Here is a 22892-nt window from a genome sequence, read left to right as displayed (position 1 = left end):
GAAGGAGTGTGTTCCACTGTCGAACAGCACTTACTGTCAGGAAGTTCCTCCTAATGTTGAGCTGGAATCTCTTTTCCAGTAGCTTGCATCCATTGCTCCATTGTGTCCTAGTCTCTGGAGCAGCAGAAAACAAGCTTGCTCCCTCCTCAATGTGACATCCCTTCAATTATTTAAACAGGGCTATCATATCGCCTCTTAACCTTCTCTTCTCCAGGCTAAACATCCCCAGCTCTCTTATGGTATAGTGTTTAAAAGGAAACAAAATGAGGAAAAGAAATAAAATACGAATGCAGTGATAACAAAGGTGCCTTACAGGGATACCCAAAATCTGCTCTTTGAGACATTGTCTCACACTGCCTAATGGTAGGGCCAGCCCTAAGAGGACCCTGTCCTCAATTCAAAGTTAGCAATCTATATGCATCCAGCCAGTGTATGTGAAGTGGTTTTTAAGTGTCTGAAATGCTCTGTGAACAGAAAGCAACAGTATTATGCTGAAATCTTAAGCCACTTAGTGTAGAATGTATTAGCGTATACATCTTATCTCATTCTTCCACACAAAAATGAAAAAATATTGGCACTTTTCCCCATGCTAGTGATGAAGAGAATTTTTGTATGTTTTCTGAAGGGTTTTTCATAGAATCATCGACTCATATAACTGGAAGGGGTCTTATAGGCCATAGAGTCCAGCCCCCAGTGCAGGATCTCCAACTAAAGCATCCCCATAAGGTAGCTTTCCAGCCTCTTTTTGAAGATATCCAGAAAAGGAGACCCCACCACCTCTCCAGGCATTTGGTTTAATTGCCCAAAAGCTCTTACTGTCAAGAAGTTCCCTCTAATGTTTAATCAACCTGATCTTATCTCTGAAGCAGCAGAGAACAGACTACCGGTAGTGTAATTTTTTTTATTAAAAAAAATTGGAGCATTGGATGGGTAGTTTGCATCTTTTGGGTCCATAATGCTGGCCTTTTGTACTTGTTGGATGTATTTGATTTAATTGGGGGGGGGGGGCGGATTCATTTTGTACAGAGTCTTCTTGCACAAACTGAGCAAACTTTCACATGTTATTGCTTGTGTCTGGGACAGAAATTATTGCCAGTTTGTTTGATGGGATACCCCTTTTCTTGACAAGGATAAATTGGCAAACATTCTATGCCTCCCTAAAATGTCCCTTTGATCACTTTTTAGTAGATATGCTTAGTATTGTGTTGTTGAACATGTTTCTGATTCCCAGTCTTCCTTCTCCTTCCTGCAGCATCCCTGGTTTCTGTATTTCTTTAGCTGTCATGATTCCAGGGCCCTAATCCATGCAGTTTCTAGGCCAGCTGGGGCTCAAGGCTACATCAAAATGGAACATGATCACATGTTCACCCAAACATCAGTTTATTGATTACATGGGGACATTGAGCAGTATGCAACAATAAAACCAAAGCAAAGGCTAGGTTAGTTCACGTCTCTTAGCTCAGGGATGGGCAAAGTGCAGTCCATGGGTTGCATGCAGCCACCCAGGGCCTAATTTTGTGGCCTCCAGAACCCTCAAGGATGAAAAAAAGTTTTGTTCCAAAAACATTTTTGCTCTGAAATGCCCAAGAATTAGTTTTCACCATCTTTGGAGCTCCAGACTCAAATGAAACTTTGCAAAATGTTCCCAAAATCTTTTTTCCCCTCTAATGGCCACACAATGCCCTCTAGCAGCCCAGGAAATCCCAAAAACATTCTCCAATGTTCCTTTCAAGGCATTTGGGAGCCAAAAAAACATTGTTTTTACTTTTGTGGAAGCAGGTGAAGGGGGGTGCAGCCCTCCAATGTCTCCTGGAGGGTTAATGTCTTCTACCTCTTCATCTTAGCTGATCAAAGTAGCCCTTCATCTCAGCTGCTGCCCACTATGGCCCCCACAATGAATTAGATTCTTCCCCAACAGGCCAGTTCACTAGACTATAAAGGATGACTGAATTCACCTCACCAAGATGAGACCAAAGAATCTGATGTTTCCTGAGCTTTAAATATTCTTTCTCCCTTGTTCTGGAAAGTGATGGCATTGTAACAGGCCAAACAGGAGAAGATCACCCCATCCTAACTAACAAAGGAACAGTTTCCAAGCATTCTAAGATGGAAACATTCTTATCTATCCCTCAGTATGAGCTGACCTTGCACAGCCTATAAAGAAAGTGAAACAACTAAAAGCTACATTATTATACAATCAGCCCTCCTTATCCACGGATTTAAGCATCCACAGCTTGAAAATACTAAAAAAAAGTATAAATTCCAAATAGCAAACCTTGACTTTGCTATTTTATATAAGAGACATCATTTTACTATGCCGTTGTGTTTAATGGGACTTGAGCATCCATCGATTTTGTCATCCACCGGGGGGGGGGGTGTCCTGGAACCAAACCCCAGTGGATAACAAGGGCCTACTGTATTACTGGCTAAATACCTGCATCCTTAACTAGTAAATGTGTCAAGCAGACGGGGCAAAAGGAGTGGGCAGAGGCTGCTCCCACCCCAATTGCTGCAGGACCGCAGCAACTGCATGCACCTGGTCCCAATCCGGGTTGCCACTGTAGTCTTGGGCGAGACCACCGAAAAGGAACTGAGTTTTTTTCCTGTTTAATAAATAAAATAAATAATAATAAAAGTTTTATTTTTATACCACCCTTCTTGTAATCAGGGCGGTGTACAGCATAATAAACAGATACACAATACAATACAATATGCAATAAGAAAAAATACATTAAAATTTACATTAAAAGTACATTCTGGCCAGCTCGCCATTGCCGTCAGAGGGGGGGAGACTAACTGGAGCTTATATCGGGGAATGCTAACTTGAACAGGAAGGTTTTTAGTTCCTTCCTGAACTGTGCCAGGGAGGTGTTTCTTTTTGGTCCAGTTCTTCTGGGTTGAGATGGGCTCCGTGTGGCTTCCAGCCATGTGCATAGTATAAATGCCATATCCCCCTCAATGCAGCTCTTTCACCCACGTGTTTCAAGCCTATATTATGCATCCCTTAAGCTTAAAAAAAAGGTGTATAGAGTGAATATGAGAGCTAAATATACTTGTCATCAACTCTTTTGGAGATTCTAAACACCTACAGTACTAATCCTTGTCTCTGCCTTCTTGCCAGTTCTCTTTGCTGAAATTACACGCCTCTTGAACCACATCATGGCCATTACTACACATGCCCTGGATATTGGGGCCATGACTCCCTTCTTCTGGATGTTTGAGGAAAGAGAAAAGGTAAGAAAAGAAGTCTGTAAAACTAATGATTCATAAGACACAGGCATAGGAATGATGGACATTGACAGGAGCTCTATCTTGTCTGTCCAGCTCTATAAAATTAGTAGCCCAAGTCCAGATATTATAATCTCAGTCTGATGAAATTATTCCCCAACAAAAAATGAGCACTATCTTTCTCCTTCCTTTTCTCTGAGGCAATCTGGTGCCCACAGATTTTTTGGACTGGAATTTGCATCAGCCCAGCCACCATGGCCAATAGCAAGGGGACATGAAAATTGTAATTCAAACTGTATGGAGGGCCACTGGGTTGCTTTTCCTTTATTGCAATTGTTAAACTATTGTTTCTCTGTCTGCACTCTGATTTCAAATCAGGATCAAACTGTGTTTGAGGTGGTAAAAGTCTAAGAGGCAGCAAAGAAGATTGTATCAGTCTCGATAACTAGATCCCTTTTCTCAGGCCCACCATTAAGATAAGTTAGATCTTTAATGATAGATAGCAGGTACAGGGCCATCTCCATAATGGCCCAATTCTTGTGGTATTCCTGGGACTGTGCTAAAATATTTTCTTTCTCTTCTATCTTTTTCTCCCTACAGATGTTTGAATTCTATGAGCGGGTTTCTGGTGCTCGGATGCATGCTGCTTATGTCCGCCCAGGAGGAGTCCATCAGGTAAGAAGATTGCTATGGAGACTAGACAGGTGATCAGCAAAGTAGAAGGAGATGGGGCATCCTACAATTAGCGGACGAATGGGAAGAGGGAAAGATCTGTACCTGTCACTGCACAGGGAGTATGGGGAAGAGGAAAGTTGGAGTGAGATACATCCATTTTGAAGGTCATCTCCACTGTGGTTATCTGCCTGACCACAGTCAAGTGTGAGGACCTAAAAATGCAATGTGCAGTGTGGGGCAGATTCAGATGGACAAAGGCATTCCTTCAAGTACTCAGCTCCTAAGATTAGTTGGGTTCATGAAATTAAGCACCATTGTTTTGAACTACACTTCAAAATTAATCAAGAAAGGAGATAATCCCTCTTTACCTCTATTCCAGCACTGACAATAGTAGTTCATGCTGACCCATCTTCTGTGTCTACCTACAATTGAGGGAGAAGAGAACAAAGTACAAGACAGAACAGCAGTGTTCAGCAGGCTACCTGTGGGAGGTTAATGTTCAGCTGTAAACCAACCTTCTCACTTTTTTCCTTGACTTTCTTCAATGATTACTCCAAGTCTTTGCTATTTTCTGCTAGTAGTATGCTGTCATCTGCATATCCTGACAATTGATGTTCATTGCTTCAGTTTTCAATCCGATACATTCAGCATACCAGTTAAACAGATAGGGTGATAAAATGTAGCCTTACCTAATCCCCTTGCCCATTGGAAACCATTCATTTCTCCACATTCTGTCCTGAGGGTAGTCTCTTGTCCTGAGTACAGATTATGCATCAGGACAATCAAATGTTGTGACACAAACATTTCTTTTTAAGAGTGAGCCATAGTTTTTCGTTATCTACACAGTAAAAGGCTTTGCTGTAATCTCTACAGCATAAATTAATTATTTTCTGAAATTCTTTGGTGGGCTATATTATATAACATATATTTGCAATATGATCCCAAGTGCCTCTTCCTCTTCTAAAACCATCTTGGATATCTGGCATTTCTTGCTCCATAAGTCTTTATGATAGAATTTTGAGCACCACTTTGTTTGCATAGGAGATTAATGCAATGGTCCTGTGGTTACTATACTCTCTGGTGCACCTTTCTTGGGGACTGGAATATATTTTGAGTGTTTCCAATCTGTGTACCATTTTTTTTGTTTGTTTTCCATATTTGTTGGCAGATTTTAGTTAGAACTAGAGTAAATTCCATCTGACTAGCTTGAACCAGCTCTGTTGGTATGCCATCAGTGGAGATTTATTTCTCCCACATGCCCTGAATTCAACTTTCACTTCACTTTGTAGGTTCATTTTCAAATGGTTCTTCCTTCAATTAATTTTCACCTTTTTTACATAGTTCTTCAGTGTATTGTTTCCATCAGCTTTTTATTTCTATTTCATCATGTAATGCGTTTCCCTGCTGGCTGTAGAGTATCCCCATTCTTGGTTTCAATTTCCTTTTTATTTTTTGGATCTTGTGGAAGAGATCTCTTATTCTTCCTTTTTTGTTGTCATCTTCTATTTTTCTGCATTTATTATTATAGTAGTTCTGTTTGTCCTTGCAGATATGTTGCTGAACATTCAGGGTTCTGGCTCTATTTCTGTCACTTTTTACTTTTGCCTTCTCAAATGTACAAAGGTAGCACCAGTGTAGAAGCGTAAATCATGAATATAAAAGTTAAAGAGAAATGGAACAAGGATATAGCCCTGTGAACCCCTTTTTAAGTGGAAATTTCATTAGTGTGTGATTCATTCCAGTTCAGACTCTTACCATATTTCCTCACTACACTCTTATAGTGCTGCTATTCCACTGTTAGTGTTCTGGCTGCCTCCTGTTGCAGTCTGGGATTTACAGTTGAGTGAGGGGCATTTACAATTATCAGCCAGGGAGCTGTAAGGCCTCATTGAATTACCAACCTCAGAATGCAACAGGAGGCAAACAGGGCAGTAATAGTGGAATAGCAGTACTATAAGAGTGGAGTACAGAAATGTGGTTAATCAAGTGTCTATATATAACACCTTTATAAGAAAAAGAAATTACCAGTCAATATTTGTTTTAGCCAGTTTTGCCCATAACAGATTTCTATTTATAGAGTCATATGCAGGACTTAACTCCAATGAAGGCAGTAACAAGCTGACATTCAGTTGTTGATTTTGAAACCAGAAGGGAGAGGATGAAACAGTTATTTATAATTGAACTGATTCATCTGTCTTTAACTGCTTGAAGAATTTCATCTGTCATTTCTGGGTCATGGAACATGGCAACATGTGATCTCCTTTAATGCCAGCCACAGAAGAGAGGGAAGTAGGATGCAGCAATTGCCACTTCTTGGAAAAGAGAGGAGAAAAGTGTCCCCCTGGCATAGGGAGTGTTCACCAAGCATAGCGAAACGGAAGGAGATTCCCTAAGACTGCAAATTCCCATTTTGGCAACTGAATTCCAACTTAGGGGCCATCTAAGTGAGGCAAGAAGGAAGATTAGAGACTGCCAGCAAGACAGTCCACATTTCTACCTTGCAAGTGTGTTGGGGATCGCAAGCAAATGCTGACCAAGTGGCTCTCTTAAACTAACTTTTAAGTTATATTGGCTAAAGAAGATTTCCTTTTAAAAGTTGAAAAGAAATTTCTTGCAGAGTTACTTCTACTGATGACTAAGTGATAATTCATATAAATGTGTCAAACTCTGCAACTTACTGCAAAGGGAATTAGTGAGAAGGGAGAAACTGAGTTCTGATTGCATTCAGTTTAAATGACTACAAATGATTCCCTCTATTGTTTAATTCAAATGCTGAAACAAACTTATTTTTCTAAAGCCTTAAAGTCTTGAGTAAATAGAAGAAATAAACTGCATATAGAAAATCCCTTGGAGTGTGGTGAAGTCTCCTTCTTTGGAGGTCTTTAATCAGAGGCTGCTTGGAGAGCTCTCAGGGGTGTTTTGATTGTGAGTTCCTGCATGGCAGGGGTCTGGACTGGATGGCCCTTGGGGTTTCTTCCAACTCTATGATTCTATAAAATATAGTACAAGAATTGGGTAAGAAAGAAAAGAATATAAGAATGGAAAGAGTTCATAGTGGGGTCTGTTTCTCTGGACATCTTCAGAAAGAAGATAGAAAGCTACCTGCTTGAGGTGCTGTAGCTGGATTTCTTGCACTGAATAGGAAATTGGACTTGATAGTCTTGGAGGCCCCTTCCAACTCTGTGGTTCTATGAATTAAAATGAAGGGGCCACCTAATCCAGCCTGCTAGAGAGTGGGGGAACCACTGCTTTTCCAAACCCCTGTACTATATTTTCAATTTATTCTCATCTTGCCTTCCTTTTTCTCCAACACTCAGGACATGCCCCTGGGCCTGATGGACGATATCTACGAATTTGTGAAGAATTTCTCCATCCGGATAGATGAGGTGGAAGAGGTGAGGCTCTCTTGACAAACAGGACTGGCTCTCCATGTGTTATGTTTTTGTGTGACTTCTCCAGCAACTGCTAAACAGCTGTATTTTTGGTCGCTTTCTAAGGCTGGAAAGAATATTCATTCTTATTTGCCTCCCAGTCAAAACAGATGTGTTCTGACAATCAAGAAAACCAGTTGGGATGGAAAAGGGACGTGAACATTTCCATAGGAAAGGCTAGATAGACAAAAATCTGGTTTCAAGAATTACTTTTTTCAACTTCTGCAGCAACTTAACTTAGTATATGGATGGTACTCCATGGCATCTCAGCCAAAAAACAACAACAACAAAAACCCCACACTGTTGGAGATGTAAACAAGAAGTAGTTGCATGCCTTCATATGTGGTGGTTGTACCCTGCTACCAATCAATATTGAAGCTCAGTTTTTAAAGAAATCTCTAAAATCATGGATCAGAAAGTAATTTCACTGCCTAGTTTAACACTGTTGTACATTTTCAGGGGAGAAAAGGAGAACTTGCCAAATGAAAAACTAATTTGCTCCCTGTATTTAGCAATTAGTATAGTTACAGCCAGATTTTAGAAAGACTATTAAATTCCTACAATCTTAGGTTCTGATCAGATGGGCCAGAATAGCATGGACTTGTACTATCTTGGCGCAGGTCTCAACCCGGATCTCCCTGGGCTGGAATGCGGACGGGTGGGTGTTTATATGCCTACCCATCCCTCTGGCATGGACTGACTACCGCCACGCACCCCTTACCTCCTTCCGCCATTGCCACTAGTGAGAAGACCTCCGTCACATGTCTGATGTGGAAATGGGGCACCTGGCTGCACCCATGTGGCAAGGTGCCTTGTTTCCACATCAGACACTGAGATGGGTGTCTTCTCACTAGCAGCTTACCACTTACTAGTGGTAAGAAGACTCTGGGGCAGTCTGATCTGCCAGGGTTTGCCACTGAGGAGTTTTATGGCAAACAGCGGGTCATTTTGATCCAGGCTAAGGCCTCTTTGGGATTGGACTTGCTCCACCTCCAGTCTCTCCAATCCCAGCCTGGGGCTAATGGCGCTTGCATCATCCAAACAGGATGATGCAAAGCCAGGGAGAAGATGGGCTTTTTGGCCTGTGTGATTAAATAAACTTTGAGGTATAACACTCATGGAGCAACTAACAGCATGCATCAGAAAATCTAGAAATAATCAAATAGACAATTTTACAAAAGCTGGTATCCTTTTGTTTTTTGTGGGGTTTTCAGGCTATGTGGCCATGTTCTAGAAGAGTTTCTTCCTGATGTTACTAGACTAAACTCTTCTAGAACAGGGCCACATAGCCCAAAAACCCCACAAAAAACTATGGATGCCGGCCATGAAAGCCTTCAACTCCACACTGGTATCCTTTTGTTAGGTGCTGCAGTAATAAATAATAGTCATGTTTACCACTCTCTAGCTATAAATTACAATAATAATAGTCATGGTTGCCACTCTCTAACTATGAATTTCAATCTCTGAAAATATCTGATGTTGGGATGTATCTTGTGGATTTAATGTCGTTAACGGTTCTCTGTGTGCATCTTTGTTTTCCGCATTTAGTTTCTCTCAAAATTGTTTCTGATTTATTTCTCTTACACTGTGGTGTGCCTTGCTTTCTCTTTGTATTTTTGGTGACTTAAATAAAATATTAATACATTCGGGGCAGGGAGGGAACCCATCCTTACTGCTTCCTTTCTGAAGTTCAGCCCACCTTTTGAAGATCAATTATTTATTTACTTTGGGTATTTATACCCAGTGGGCCTTAAAGGCTCTCAGAACAGTTTAGAGGTAGTTAATCTGACAGTTCCCAGACTTACAGTCTAAATAAGATATGACACACAAGGAAAAGGGAAGGGGGGTTATGTGCAGCAGATACTGCCAGTTTTCGCCAGGGCAGTGACCGTTGGGATGGATGGAGGGCCTTTCATCTGCTCCTGAGCATAGACATGACAGAGCTGTTCCTGCCTCATCTTTAACTCCACAGCCAGGGCAGTGGCAGTAGAGATGGAAAGAAGGACTTTCATCTGCTCCTGGGCCTAGGTTTGATGGAATTGTTCCAGCCTCTTCCCTCTGAGGACAGGGCAGTGGCATTTGCGATGGTGATCTGGTGGTGATAAAACTGCTCATTTGGGGCTTTTTTTCCTTTCTCACTCTGTTGCAAGACTAAACTTATGTCTTCTTTTCCCTCTGCAGATGCTCACTAACAATCGAATCTGGAAGAACCGAACTGTCGATATTGGAGTGGTGACCTCAGAGGAAGCCCTCAATTATGGCTTTAGGTAGAAAACTCAACATTCAAAGTGGGCCTCTGGGGTTAAGCTGTGAAACGGCAGGCAGGAATGATGACTTGCCGGAGATGAGTGGGCTCAAAGGAAAAAAGGGTGAAACCAAATACTAATATATATTTACTTTAGATGTTTCTTTCATCAGTTAAGCCTTAGGGATGCATTTCATCTTTTTAAAAATAGAGTATATAGAGCGGGAAACCATCAAATAACAGTGCCACGGTAAAGAGGGTGTAGCCATCCTCTAAGGCAGGGGTGGGCAAAATGTAGCCCCTCCAGTGGGTCAAAGAAAAATTTCCACCCACCCACCCCCCAAAAGCATGCGGTATAAAGGACATTTCCACCACATTCCACCCCCCCCCAGGGAAATTTAGGCCCATGAGAGATCTTTTGTTAAAACAGGAAGTGACTTCTGCTTCCTTCCTGTTATTAAAGAGATTTCTCCCAGGCATAAAATATCCCAGAAAGACCTCAGAACGTGATGGAAATGCCCTCCATGCCTTTTATAAAGCATTTGAGAGCATGTATGTATGTATGTATGTATGTATGTTTTAAGGGAGTGATGTCCTCAAGGCCTCCTTGACATATGCTTGGACTGGATGGCCCTTGTGGTCTCTTCCAACTCTGTGCTTCTATGAATCTATAGAGCATTTGAGAGCATACACGCACGCACGCACGCACATATATTATAAGGGAGTGCTGCTCTCAAGTCCTCCTGGGAGGCTAATGTGGCTCCCTGGTCTTCCACGGTTTCCCACCCTGAAGCCTGAGGTTCTCCACCTTCGTATATAGCAGTGGTTCCCAACCTTTGGGTCGGGACCCCTTTGGGGGTCGAATGACCATTTCATGGGCGTTGCCAGAGACCATTGGAAAACACCTATTTAATTATAGTTGTGAAGTAGCAATGAAAATAATTTCATGGGTTTGGGTCACCACAACATGAGGAATTGTATTAAAGGGTCGCGGCATTAGGAAGGTTGGGAACCACTGGTATATAGATATGGTTTATTATGTTCTGCAAATATGGGCACTTCTTATGTCATATAAATGTGGAGGCATGGCTTTTTTTAAGTTTGATAATTTTTATACTAAATTACTTTCAAATGTCACCTTACCCTGGCCAAGATCCCAGATTTACAGTGAACCTGTTGCTGGCCTTGCCAGGCTAACCAACGTGCCCTGCGGGCATGTAAAGAAAGAGGCTAATGTACATGTGGACAGTTGTGGCCTCTAGCTGTTTTTTAAGCTGCAACACTTTTGATGGGAGTTGATGGGAACTGCTGATGGGAAGTGCAGACTGCAAACATTTAGTACACCAGAATAGCCCCTACCTCTGGCTAAATATGGTTCCCTTGTCAACTTGCAAGCAAAAGCTGGAGAAATTGGGAGCTGACCTGAGCCTTGGTTTTCTCAGTGCAGCTTAAGTACCATCAACTCGAGCTGTGGTTCTGAAACACATGGTTGTACAAACTGATTTGCAGAAAATCACTGGCTATTAGGTGTTTAGACATAACAATGAATAACTTGAACAAGACTCTGGTTGTGTGTTAGTATTTGTATGAGTTCTGAGAAGCTCAGTTCAATGGTTGCATACTCCAGGCTTCAAGATTGTGGGTAAACAACATAGAACTTAAAGGGGGAAACATGATAGAGTGATGGAAGAGAGAATGAGTTTTTTGGGAATACAGTTTAGTTTAATTTTCATTCTGGCCCGCAGTGAGCACTGTAGTTTAGTGCTCTGTGCCATGTCCAGGAGACAATCCATCTGGGAATAATTTATCTAAAACACCTACTGTATCATCTTTTGAGTCAGCGTTGTATAACTGTTAGAGTGCTGGACTGAGACTCAAAAGATCAAGAGTCTCACTGAACCATGAAACTCAGTAGGTGACCTTGAGCCAGTTACTCCCTGTCAGCCTGACCACAATCATGGATGGGGTACTTTTCAGGATATAGTAAGAGGAAAATCATGTACATCTTCTTGAACTCATGAATGGAAATGCAGAATATATGTAACTACACAATAGGCAGAAAATCATTTGAACCTGGCTTTGGGGCAAAAGTTATTCCTTCCTTCACATCATGTCTCTTTCCTTGGCAGTGGAGTAATGCTTCGTGGCTCAGGGATTCACTGGGATCTTCGTAAAACCCAGCCTTACGATGTCTATGATCAGGTGGAATTTGATGTCCCGATTGGGTCACGGGGTGACTGCTACGACAGGTGCGATTCTGATTCAGGGAGGGAAGGGGAATTTACATCCATATATGCTACTCACTCTGAAAATCTGTGTCAGATTTCTTTGTTGTTTGTCATTGTTCATTGCTGTCAAATCAGCCAAATAATGCAACCCTATGAAAGAAAGGCCTCCAAGACACCCTTTCATCAACTGTCCTGTTCAGGTCCTGCACACTTTGATTGAGTCTATCCACTTATAATAGGGTCTTCCTCTGTTCTTACAACCTCCCTCTTTATGGAAGTATTATCTTTAGTCATATTGTCTCATGATATAGCCATAATATCTTTTGTAATTTTGGCTTCTGGGGAGTGTTCAGGGTTCATTTGCTCTAGGACCTATATATTGATCATTTTGGCACTCCATGGTATTTATAGAACTCTCCTCCAATATGACATTTAAAAGAAATAGATTCTTACCATAGTATGAAAATCAGAAATACTATGGTAGATCATTCAAAGTCTCCTCCATCCCTGTGTCCCTCCTCCTTTGGAACGACTATCTGTACTCTCTGTTTCGATGATGATGATGATGATGATGATGATGATGATGATGATGATGATGATGATGATGATGATAGGATTTATTTATATGCTGCCCAATCACTGGGAATCCAGGCTGCTTACAACAGAGGGGATAATAGACGGTTCCCTGCCCTCAGGCTTACAATCTAAAAAGACACGACACAAAAGGAGAAGGGAATGGTGAGGGGGGCAGGGGATCAGGTCCAGCATTCTTCTCTCCCTCTGAGGCCTGGACCATGGCAGATGGACCGGAGGGAGGGCTCTTCTTCTTCAGGCTAGCCCTGGTGGAGCTGGGCCTGCCTGGTCAACTCCCTCACAAGCCAGAAGATGGCAGTTATGAAGGGAGGAGTCTCTTCTTCCAGGCTAGCCCTGATGGAGCTGGGCCTGCCTGGTCAACTCCCTCGCAGGCCAGAGGATGGCAGTTATGTTCTTGCCATTCCAAATGACATCAAGCTTGCTTTATTTTTGAATTGTAACTAGGCAGTAACATTTTCTAGTGACTTAACAAAAACATTAAATTGTACTTTTGAGTTGAATACAGTATTTAATTTTTTTATGCCATCTTTTAATCTTAAGGTGTGATTTTAAATATACAAGTACGGCCTAAAATTCTATGCAATTAACATTAATGTGACACATTAATGTTAATTGCATAGATGTGAAGTCAAAGGCTTTCATGGCCGGCATCTATAGTTTTTTTGTGGGTTTTTCGGGCTATCTGGCCATGTACTAGAAAAGTTAGTTCCTGATGTTTCGCCAGCATCTATGGCTGGCATTTCTGAAGATGGATCTGTGGCTGGCTTCAGTCAGTTCTGTGGCACTCCACATAGCATGCAATGTCATGACGCTTCTCTGGCACTGCATCCATATGACACAGTGCTGAAGGAGCACCACCAAGCCATGGCTATGGTGCCCTGTCCAGGACGCAAAAAAGAGCTGCTTTTTGTGGCTCCATTTTGGGTCCTGGAAAGACTGGATCGGGGCTGCTGTGTGAGGTTGCCATGGCTCCATCCAGCTGAAACGGGCAGCTCCATGATGCCCCTTTGGGGCTGTATGTACAGCCCCTAAATTGGGGTTGTTGTACTTTGGTCACATCGAAGGCATGGTCATTAGAAAAGACATTGAGTAGAAGGAGAGGAAGACCACATGCCGCGTGGTTGGATTCAGCCAGATTGGCCATAGGTCTGAACCTGCAAGACCTGAGCAGAGAAGTGGAGGACGGAGTCCTGGAGATGTCTCATCTGCAGGGTAGCCATGAGTTGAGATCTATTCAAGGGCAGTTAACAACAACACATTAGTTATGTAACAAACTATTTTCAGTAAATACCATTCCAAGTTCTGTACTGTCCTATGATGTGGACTGGGTTTATTTGAAGTTTCCAGGATTCAAGGTACAACTTCTATAGTGTTTGCAAGGGCCCAGAGATTTTTGCTTGGCTTCCTAGTCAGAAAAGCAATTGCGGTCATCACCACTGCTCTCTCTCTTCCCTGGTCTGTGAATGAACATGTGCCAGGTTTTTCTAGAAGATACCTCCTACAAAAACCTAATCATGAGGTAAAGCAAGCACCCCTTCTTTTCTCAATGTATAGCCCTTTATGCATTATTGGCATTCACGCCCTGGACCCCTAAGCAATAGGATCTGTGGTAAGTGTTGGCAAAAATTCAGCTTTTTTGCCCCCAAATAATTCCTGCGGATTTGAAGAGCATTTCTGGGCTGTTTTGGGACAAGATGAGACCCTTTTCCAACAAGAAATGACCAGGAAGTCTATTTCTAGGTTACCTATTAGATAAAAGGCTTCTCCTGGGCCTAAAATGGCCAGAGAGGAAATGGGGAACTCTCTCTTAATGGGCAAATATATAGAAACCTGGCCAACTACATCCTTACAGTCTATCTTAGATTTACGTAGCAAGTTGCATGTGAAATTTTACTCTGTTCCTACCTAGTTCCTACAACCAGCCACATACCTGCCTTTCTCTCAATAGGTACCTGTGTCGCGTTGAAGAGATGCGCCAGTCACTCCGCATCATCTTGCAAGCTCTTAACAAGATGCCTGAGGGGGAGATCAAGGTGGATGATGCCAAGATCTCTCCTCCAAAAAGAGCAGAGATGAAGGTAAAATTGAGCTGCCAGGAGGGCAGCACCCCCAACTGTTGAACTGAGGGATTTTTCAATTAATCAATCAATCTTTATTTACAGTCAATAGGCCCGACAAGCCATGCTATGACGTAAAACTATATAAATAGAAAGATTACATATAACTTAAAATCATATAAAATAGAAAGCTTACATAAAAATATGGGAAGCTTACATAAAATTAAATTATTAAATTGGGTTACAACATTGGAGATTATTTTGAGTAAATACTCAAATTACAGATCTACAGTATGTTGCCATTGGCCTGACCCCTTTTTGATAATTTGATCTCTCTAATTTTTACAGTTAAAGACAACATTTCTGCAACAAACAAGGTAGTAGTCATGCATTTGTAAGTTTGAAGAGAAGACATTGCATCTCACCTTAGTGAACAAGATGCAATATCTTGGAACAGTTAGATTTTTAAGGTTGGAAAGGTGACAGAAAGTTCTTGCATAATAAGTGTTTAGGGCATTGGGTGAGTAAGAGGTAATAGAATTTTCTCTTTTCATCTCCTTTTCCCTTTTCATCTCCACTCTTGTGAGAGGCATAATTTGCCTTCTGTCTAAATTCTATACTAGAGCCATTTCCCCCCTCTTCTTTCCAGACTTCCATGGAAGCCCTTATCCACCACTTCAAGCTGTACACAGAAGGCTATCAGGTACCCCCTGGAGCTACTTACACTGCCATTGAGGCCCCAAAGGTAAGCAGTCTTCAGTTACACAAAGAGCAGTGGCGGCAATGCTGTGAATTCCCCCAGGTGTTGGTGAAATATAGCTTCCAGAATACTTCCCACTTGACCATGTTGTCTAGGTTTCTCGAAGCTAAAGTCCAATAACATCTGTGTACCCAATCTATGAAGCACCAAATTACAGGAAACAAATGGGACTTTAACAAAATGCTGTAGTGTGGAAGCATGCTTTCTTCCAGGATATGCCATTTGACTGTCATCCCTGCATACATCTTTGGCATTCCCAATAAGGCTCTCTGCAGGTTTCCTCCCTAAAGATTTTTTCCCTTAGTCAAGAAAAATAATAAGTCAGAAGGGATGTGACTACACCTGAGATGGGAAGTGGAATAGGAGGGGAAATATAGGAGCGTACACAAGGGACATTTTTTCTCCCTCTTCCACTTCACATTTCAGGTGTAGGCAAATTTATATCAGGAAAACTGCAACCTTTAACAGCGTTAAATTTGATCAAGGACAGAGAGGAGTACTTCTAAGGCCCACAGAACTTTGGCCAGCCCTTCCCTGAAGAGACTTTTCTATAAAGCAGGGATGAGGAACTATTGTCCCTCAGATATTTCTAGTCTACAGCTTCCAGAAATTATAGCAGTAAAGGATTAAGGGAAGTGTGTTCCAAAATAATGTGATGGGTCACAGATTTCTGTATAGCATGTGCATGTCTGCTGCAGATCAAATCCCACAATCCTTGGCAACTGTTGTGGCCAACACTTGTCAGAGTTCAGAAACTGAACCTAACTTGACATTTATACCTGCCAACTCCTCTCCTCCTTAGCTGTTAATTTTGTTCTCTTCTCTGCTTCAGGGAGAGTTTGGTGTATATTTGGTCTCTGACGGAAGCAGCAGGCCCTACCGCTGTAAGATTAAGGCTCCTGGTTTTGCTCATCTGGTAAGATAAAAGAGTATTTCTGGGTTAGATATGTGACCAAGAGAAGGAGGAAGGGGGATGTGGACTTGAGCTTGCCATGGGTCTTGAACTGGTGGCCTGAGGAATAAAGAAGAGAGATGCTGTCTGTATACCACCACCCAGACAAAAGGAGGAAACTGTGAGAAATGTTCAATTACAGTGTCACTGGATTCCAGTTCCCATGATCTCTGACCATTGGCTATGTTAGCTAGGGCTGATGGGAGTTGCAGTCCAACAACTTCTCTAAGGTGACAAGTGGGGTCCATACCTGCTGTCAGGAAACGAGTCATTAGGCCATAATGGGCCAGATGTTAATGAACTCTGACACTTTAAGTTTTCTAACATACCTGTCTCATCAATTTGAGCCAGAGATACGCAGATTCCTACTTTTCAAATGAATTGGCCTTCATCTCCCACCAGCTTCGGGTTACAAGATCTGAGATTATTAAATATGTAACCCTTATGGGAGCAAAGCATGGGAAGGCATACTTCCAGATGACAGGATCCATTTTGTTGTTATTTCTATTATTTTACTAGAACACCAAGGTCCACCAACCAGAGCCAGGTGCGGCATATGAGTCAGCAGCCTCAGGCACAAAATGGTGATTTGGCCCAGAGTCAGTTACCAGCTGCATTCTTTGAACTGTACACTGAGATGATCTGACATTGCAATGCAAAGGGGGGAATAGTTCCCTTTTTTGGTCTACATTTCCCCCAAAGTTTCTAGCCAGCCTGGCCAGTGGGAGTTGTAGTACAAAAAAAATAACATTTCCAAGTTGGTTTACATATTTATTTATTTATGTATTTATTTACATAATTTATACCCCGCTTTTCAGCCAGAAAGTTTCTCAGAGCAGTTTACAGATAGACATTTCCCTGCCCCCAGGCTTACAGTCTAAAAAAGACATGACACAAAAGGAGAAGGGAATGACAGTGGGAAGGAGAATAAGTCCAGCAGTTCTTCTCTCCCTCTGAGGCCTGGACCATGGCAGATGTACTGGAGGGAGGGCTTTTCTTCTTACTTTAAGCCAGGCCTAATGATGCTGGCTGGCCTTTCTCTCCTTCTGAGGCCGGATGATGGTATCTGCATTATTGTAGATCAGGCATCCAACTGCCTAATCTAGAAGCAGGGAGACAGACTGCAGTTCTGAATCCAGGTATGTCTCACGCACAAGTAGGAGTCGACTGAACATGATGAACAGTGATCAGGTTGAAGCTTCAGCATTTCAACTAGCTCTAAGCAAACTACCTAGTCTACTGAGATATGGAGGCCAACTGAAACTTTTATTTTGTTCTGGCCAGATTAACCCTGAGATTCTGGCTCCTCACTGAGAGCCTTAAATAGGCAGTCTTTAAATCTTTATTTATTTATTTATTTATTTATTTATACATACCCTGCCTCTCCAGTGAGATCGAGACGGCTTACAACAATATGAAAAAGCATTAAAATACAATGCCCCATAAACCACCCACCCACCATAACCAATAAAAGGATAGCCTAGCACAGGAACATAGGAAGCTGCTGGGTTTGACCATTAATCGGCTTAGCCCAGTATTGTCAACTGATTGGCCAGCCATGACTCTCCAGGGGCAAAGGCAAGGTTCTTTCCTAGTTCTACTTGGAGATTCCTGATATTCCCTGGTGACTTCCTTCCAACTGGTAAGCATGACTGATCAAATTTAGCTTCAAAAATCTGATGAGATTAGATATATTCAGGGTGGGGAGGGTGGCATACTCTGTTATCATTTTTCATGCATTTGCATGTTCTGTGGTGGAAGGAGGCATGGGACAGGAGAGTGTAAGGAGACTATTTCCTGGGGTAAATCTAGCTTAGATTGCGGTTTCCACAGTCTTTCCCCTTGTTCCTCTCTTGTTCTCTCTGAACGGGTTCCTCCGTGCTAGTCTCCAGCTTTAAGACCTGTATGGAGGGATTGGGCCTGGATTTCACAGCCCTAGCAGCTGATTCTCTTGATCTAATCAATAGTCCTTGTCTGTGTTTGAGGTCTGGTTGCTGCTCAGCCTTAGCGTTCTGGAAAGGTTTGCCTTTGCCCTCGGTGTCACAGGATGACAGTCTATAGCACAGAGCCTGAAGAAGTTTGCATTTTGGGGACTGTACTTTCCAGAATCCCCTGTGCTGAGTGAGGGATTATGGGAGATGCATTTTAAAAAAAGTAAACATTCCCAAGTTCTGACACAGCGTCTCATCTCCAGAACTTCATTGGAAAGAGCACTCCTTGTTTCAGAGCAGCAGCACAGGAAATGTTTACTCATGGGGCGGAGAGAAATTTCCCAGCTTGCCTCAATCCTGTTTTTGTTAGTCATTCTTCCTTTTGGGTTAAGAGAGTACAGTATAGCAAGCCAAAGGGCACCATCATTTGACAGTGTGTTTGGCTGGAGGGATGCTTCCTTTCTTTATCATGTTCCTCTTCTTCTGTTCCTCAATCGTTGATAGTATCTGCCTTTCTGCAAATGCCTTAGGTTTCTGCTATAGTCTGGGTGCAGATCCAGAGAGAGTGGTGGTTGCTCTGTGCCTAAGAAACAAACAGGAATAGAAAACTTGGCCTCATGTTATTATTATTATTATTATTATTATTAAACTTTATTTCTATAGCGCTGTAATTATACACAGCTCTGTACAAAGTCGGTAAAATTAGGAGTAAATAAAAGCCTGTCCAAGGCGTACATTCTAAGATAATAACAATTAAAAGAGAAATAGATAAAATTACCATATAGAAAGGAAAAAAACAGATTAACAACATCAAATATCAAACAAATCACATCACATCAAATATTGTCAGACAGCCAGATAACAATCACAAATTCCCTGAGAACGCTTCCCTAAACAATATGGTTTTCAGCTCAGCTTTAAAGCTGGTTAGGGAAGTGATGAGCCGTGCATGCAGAGGAAGAAGGTTCCAGGAATGAGGGGCAGCTAGAGAGAAGGGACGGATCCGGGACGGGGCAGAGGAGATCCTGGGTTGAGAGAGGAGATTTTGGCTACCAGAGCGGAGAGTGCGAGTAGGGATGTAGGGAGAGAGAAGATCAGTCAAATAAAGAGGGGCCAGCCCATGCAGGGCTTTAAAGGTGAGTAGCAAAAGTTTGTACCTGATGCGGAAAGGAAGAGGGAGCCAGTGAAGGGAAGACAACAGAGGGGAGACATGATCATAACGGCGAGCGAGTGAAATAATGCGTGCAGCTGAATGCTGAACAGAAATTAATGGGTGGAGGTGAGAGAGAGGAAGCCCTGCCAGGAGGAGGTTACAGTAGTCTAATCGTGAGACCACTAGGGCATGGACCAGTGTCTTTGCGGTAGAAGCTGAGAGATATGGACGGATTTTGGCGATATTATAGAGAAAAAATCTACAGACTTTGGCTGTAGTCTGGATCTGAGGGATAAACGACAAAGAGGAGTCAAAGATGAAACCGAGACTGCGGGCTTCCTGGACCGGCTGGATCGAGATGTTATTGACGGAAATAGAAAAGGAATAGTGAAGGGTGGGCTTAGGAGGGAAAACAAGAAGCTCAGTCTTGGACATATTGAGCTTCAAACGCCGATGGTGCATCCAGTGGGAGACAGCTGTTAAACAGGATGACACTTGCTGCTCTAGCTCTGGTGAAAGATTAGGGGTGGAAAGGTACAGCTGGGTATCATCGGCGTAAAGATGGTAGGAGAAACCAAAAGAACTGATAAGTTTGCCAAGGGAGAGTGTGTATAAAGAGAACAGAAGGGGACCCAAAACAGAGCCCTGAGGAACTCCAACAGATAAGGGGACAGAAGACGAGGTCTGACCACCTGAGACCACTGAAAAAGATCGATCTGACAAGTAAGATGTGAACCAATCGAGAACAAGGCCCGAGAAACCAAGGTCAGAGAGTACATCTATTAGGAGACAGTGGTCCACGGTGTCGAAGGCCGCAGACAGATCGAGTAGGACAAGGATAGAATAAAGGCCATTCGCCTTGGCCCGCAAAAGGTCATTTGAGATCTTAGTAAGGGTTGCCGTGGGCGAAAACCAGACTGGAAGGGATCCAGAATGGAGTTGGTTTCAAGAAACTCAAGACAGCGTGAATAGACGACTCGTTCCAACACCTTGGAGAGAAAAGGAAGAAGAGAGATTGGACGATAGCTAGCCAAGGAAGAGGGGTCGAGAGAGGGTTTTTTCAGGATAGGGGAAACTAAGGCATGTTTGAAGACTGAGGGGAAGGAACCCGAAGAGAGAGAGAGATTAAAGATATAGAGGAGGGAGGGTAACAAAGAGGGGGCTATAGAGATTAGAAGACGAGAAGGAAGTGGGTCAAGAGAACAGGTGGTAGGTTTGGATGAGTTCAGCAGCGAAGAGAGTTCTTCCAAAGAAACAGGAGGAAACACAGAGAGTTTATTAGTAGGAGGGGCGAGGAGATTAGTGGTGGGAGCCAAATCAAGAAGAGTTAACTCAGAACGAATGGTAGTGATCTTTGTAATGAAGTAGTTGGCGAAGTCGGAGGGAGAAAATAGTGGAGAGACGGAGGGAGGAGAGGGTTTTAACAGTGTGTTGAAACAGGAGAACAAGCGCTGCGGGCGCCTCTCGTTGGCGCAGATCAATGATTTGAAGTAGTCTTGTTTTGCCATCGACAGGGCGCGTGAAAAGGATAAAAGAACGAACTTAAAATGACTTTATCCATTTTATGGATGGCAAAAGAACTCAACTTGTGTCAATCCAAAAAAAAAAAAAAACCCAAAAAACAAAAACCCTGAATTCTATGAATCCTCTCTTTCAGTTAAGCAGATTCACTTCCTCTGTTTTTGCATTATTCAGTTCGTCTGAAAACACAGAGTGGCAAAGCAACCTCTCTGAGGTTAAATCCTCAGATGATGAATCCTCTTATCCCCTTGAAACTTTATACCAACTTTATTTATCGCCCTTGCATCAGATGATTTCACCAGACATTGCTCACATACTGTATGTGCATTTTCTTTTTATTTAAAGCAAGTTTGTAGAATTTATGAAATGTACCTAAGTCAAGCTTAGATAAAGATAAATTTGGTTTCCAGTATTACTTACCCCCAGCCCTACAGACACATGTGTAATGAGAAATAGTTCTTTAGATGCTGCTGGACAACAACTAAGACTTGGATGTCACTTCTGTAGCACTGGCCTGGTGGCAGCAAGGCTTTTGTGTCCATTTCCCTTCTCGTAGTTGTAAACATAAATAAAAACCATTTTGATAATGTATCCAGGAAAGGATGCTCTAACCACCCCTGATCAGTCCTCCTGCCATTCCATACCAACACTGGACTCTTCCAGACTATTGGAAAAAACTTTGGCAACAGAGACCCTCACTTAGTACCTGTTGATGTGTCTTTTCTCTTGTCTCCAGATCCAAATTGATTTTAGTTCCTATGTAAAGCTGCAGGCATTACAGACATCTTAGCCAAACATCATTCAGCAATCATGACACTTTGGGCAGATTGGTGTGTTGGCATGTAGATCTCTTCAGAATCTTTGCTCACTGCTCTGGATGTTGAGAATATGGGCATGCCTTCTTTTTTTAAAGGCACGATGTTTGGAAAATCTTAATGAAAATGTAAGGAACGACTGTTCCTCCCCTCTAAGCAGTGAGGAAGAGGAATGGTCAAGGAACACAGTACAAAATGCAAGTATACAGTCCCTATTGCGGCTGGTTCTGGGAATTGCCACTGAATGACTGGAGACAACAGAAACTTTGTCTGATGGTTTTAAAAGAAAGAGAGAACTTCAGCAACAAATTCAGCAACTATCTGCAACATTTACTCTGTGCGCTTACCTCCATTATTTATGATTAATATAATTAAAAATTAAAACCATCAGTGATTTTAAAACATTTGTTGTCTTCTTCCACCCCATTTCCTCCCCATTCACTTCTGCAGGCTGGCTTGGATAAGATGTCACAAGGTCACATGCTGGCAGATGTAGTGGCCATCATAGGTAGGTTTGCTTTCTCAATTCCCTTCTGCTGCCTTTTGGAAGCCTTATGTAGCTTACTGTGAGCAAACAGGAGAGTATTGCTCCGGGAGGTAGGTGAGGGGTTTGTTAATAAGCCATGTAACTTTTTACAGAACTTCAGAGTGACTTTTTAATTTTTTAATTTTATTTATTTTTATTTTTGCTACATCTCCCAAATGATATAGCCATTGCACATGCCAGCTCGAGGGGTTTTAGGAGCTGTGTCCTGGAAAAATAACTTTTCTAAGCTCTGCCTTTCCAAACCTGATTCTCTCCGGTTGCACAATGGTAGAATTCCCATCATCCCCAATTAGCATGAAACGCCTGCCATTCCTACATTGCTGATCTTTGAACAGTCCCCAAAGCTGTCTTTGGATCGCACCTGGATGGACATAAGCAGCATGCATCTGACCATACCTGCTGAGGATACTGGGAGTTGTGGTCCAAAAAGATAACTTTGTCAAGCCTTGTTTTATTATCAAGACCAGTGGCAGAGGAGAACTATAACTTTCTATATAGAATTCCTGAATGTTAAAGAAAAGGTCCTCAGTGGCAGTGTCCTCCCGTCTTGGATCCCCTTTGTATTTTTTGAACTTCAGCTCCCATCACTTCCACAGTACAGAAAGTGGTTGGGAATAATGGAGGCTACAATCCAAACTATGTAGAGGGGCCCACACCACCAAAGGCTAGTCTACTTTCAGCAGTGTTACACTTAGCAAACTGAAGTTTCTGTACTTAATTTGAAATGTGGAGAATGGTCCTTAGCTACAAGTTTG

The 22892-nt window shown here is 42.3% G+C and overlaps 1 protein-coding gene across 1 annotated transcript in view; it reads left to right on the top strand.

Annotated features, from left to right (window-relative positions):
* NDUFS2 (NADH:ubiquinone oxidoreductase core subunit S2) overlaps positions 1 to 22892 on the top strand; it is a 29360-nt gene that overhangs the window by 4823 nt on the left and 1645 nt on the right. Inside the window, exons 5-13 of the mRNA XM_089483644.1 lie at positions 3122 to 3234; positions 3829 to 3903; positions 7221 to 7298; positions 9516 to 9601; positions 11709 to 11828; positions 14350 to 14479; positions 15108 to 15203; positions 16051 to 16134; positions 22041 to 22098. Of these exons, the coding sequence (XP_089339770.1) occupies positions 3122 to 3234; positions 3829 to 3903; positions 7221 to 7298; positions 9516 to 9601; positions 11709 to 11828; positions 14350 to 14479; positions 15108 to 15203; positions 16051 to 16134; positions 22041 to 22098 (840 nt within the window). The remainder of the gene's footprint in view (positions 1 to 3121; positions 3235 to 3828; positions 3904 to 7220; positions 7299 to 9515; positions 9602 to 11708; positions 11829 to 14349; positions 14480 to 15107; positions 15204 to 16050; positions 16135 to 22040; positions 22099 to 22892) is intronic.

Source organism: Sceloporus occidentalis, unplaced genomic scaffold (genome assembly GCF_023333645.1).
Source record: "Sceloporus occidentalis isolate IW3139 unplaced genomic scaffold, rSceOcc1.0.p SCAF_20, whole genome shotgun sequence".
Taxonomy (NCBI): Eukaryota; Metazoa; Chordata; class Lepidosauria; order Squamata; family Phrynosomatidae; genus Sceloporus; species Sceloporus occidentalis.
The sequence above is the reverse complement of the archived record's forward strand: the minus strand, read 5'-3'. Positions and strand labels throughout refer to the sequence as shown.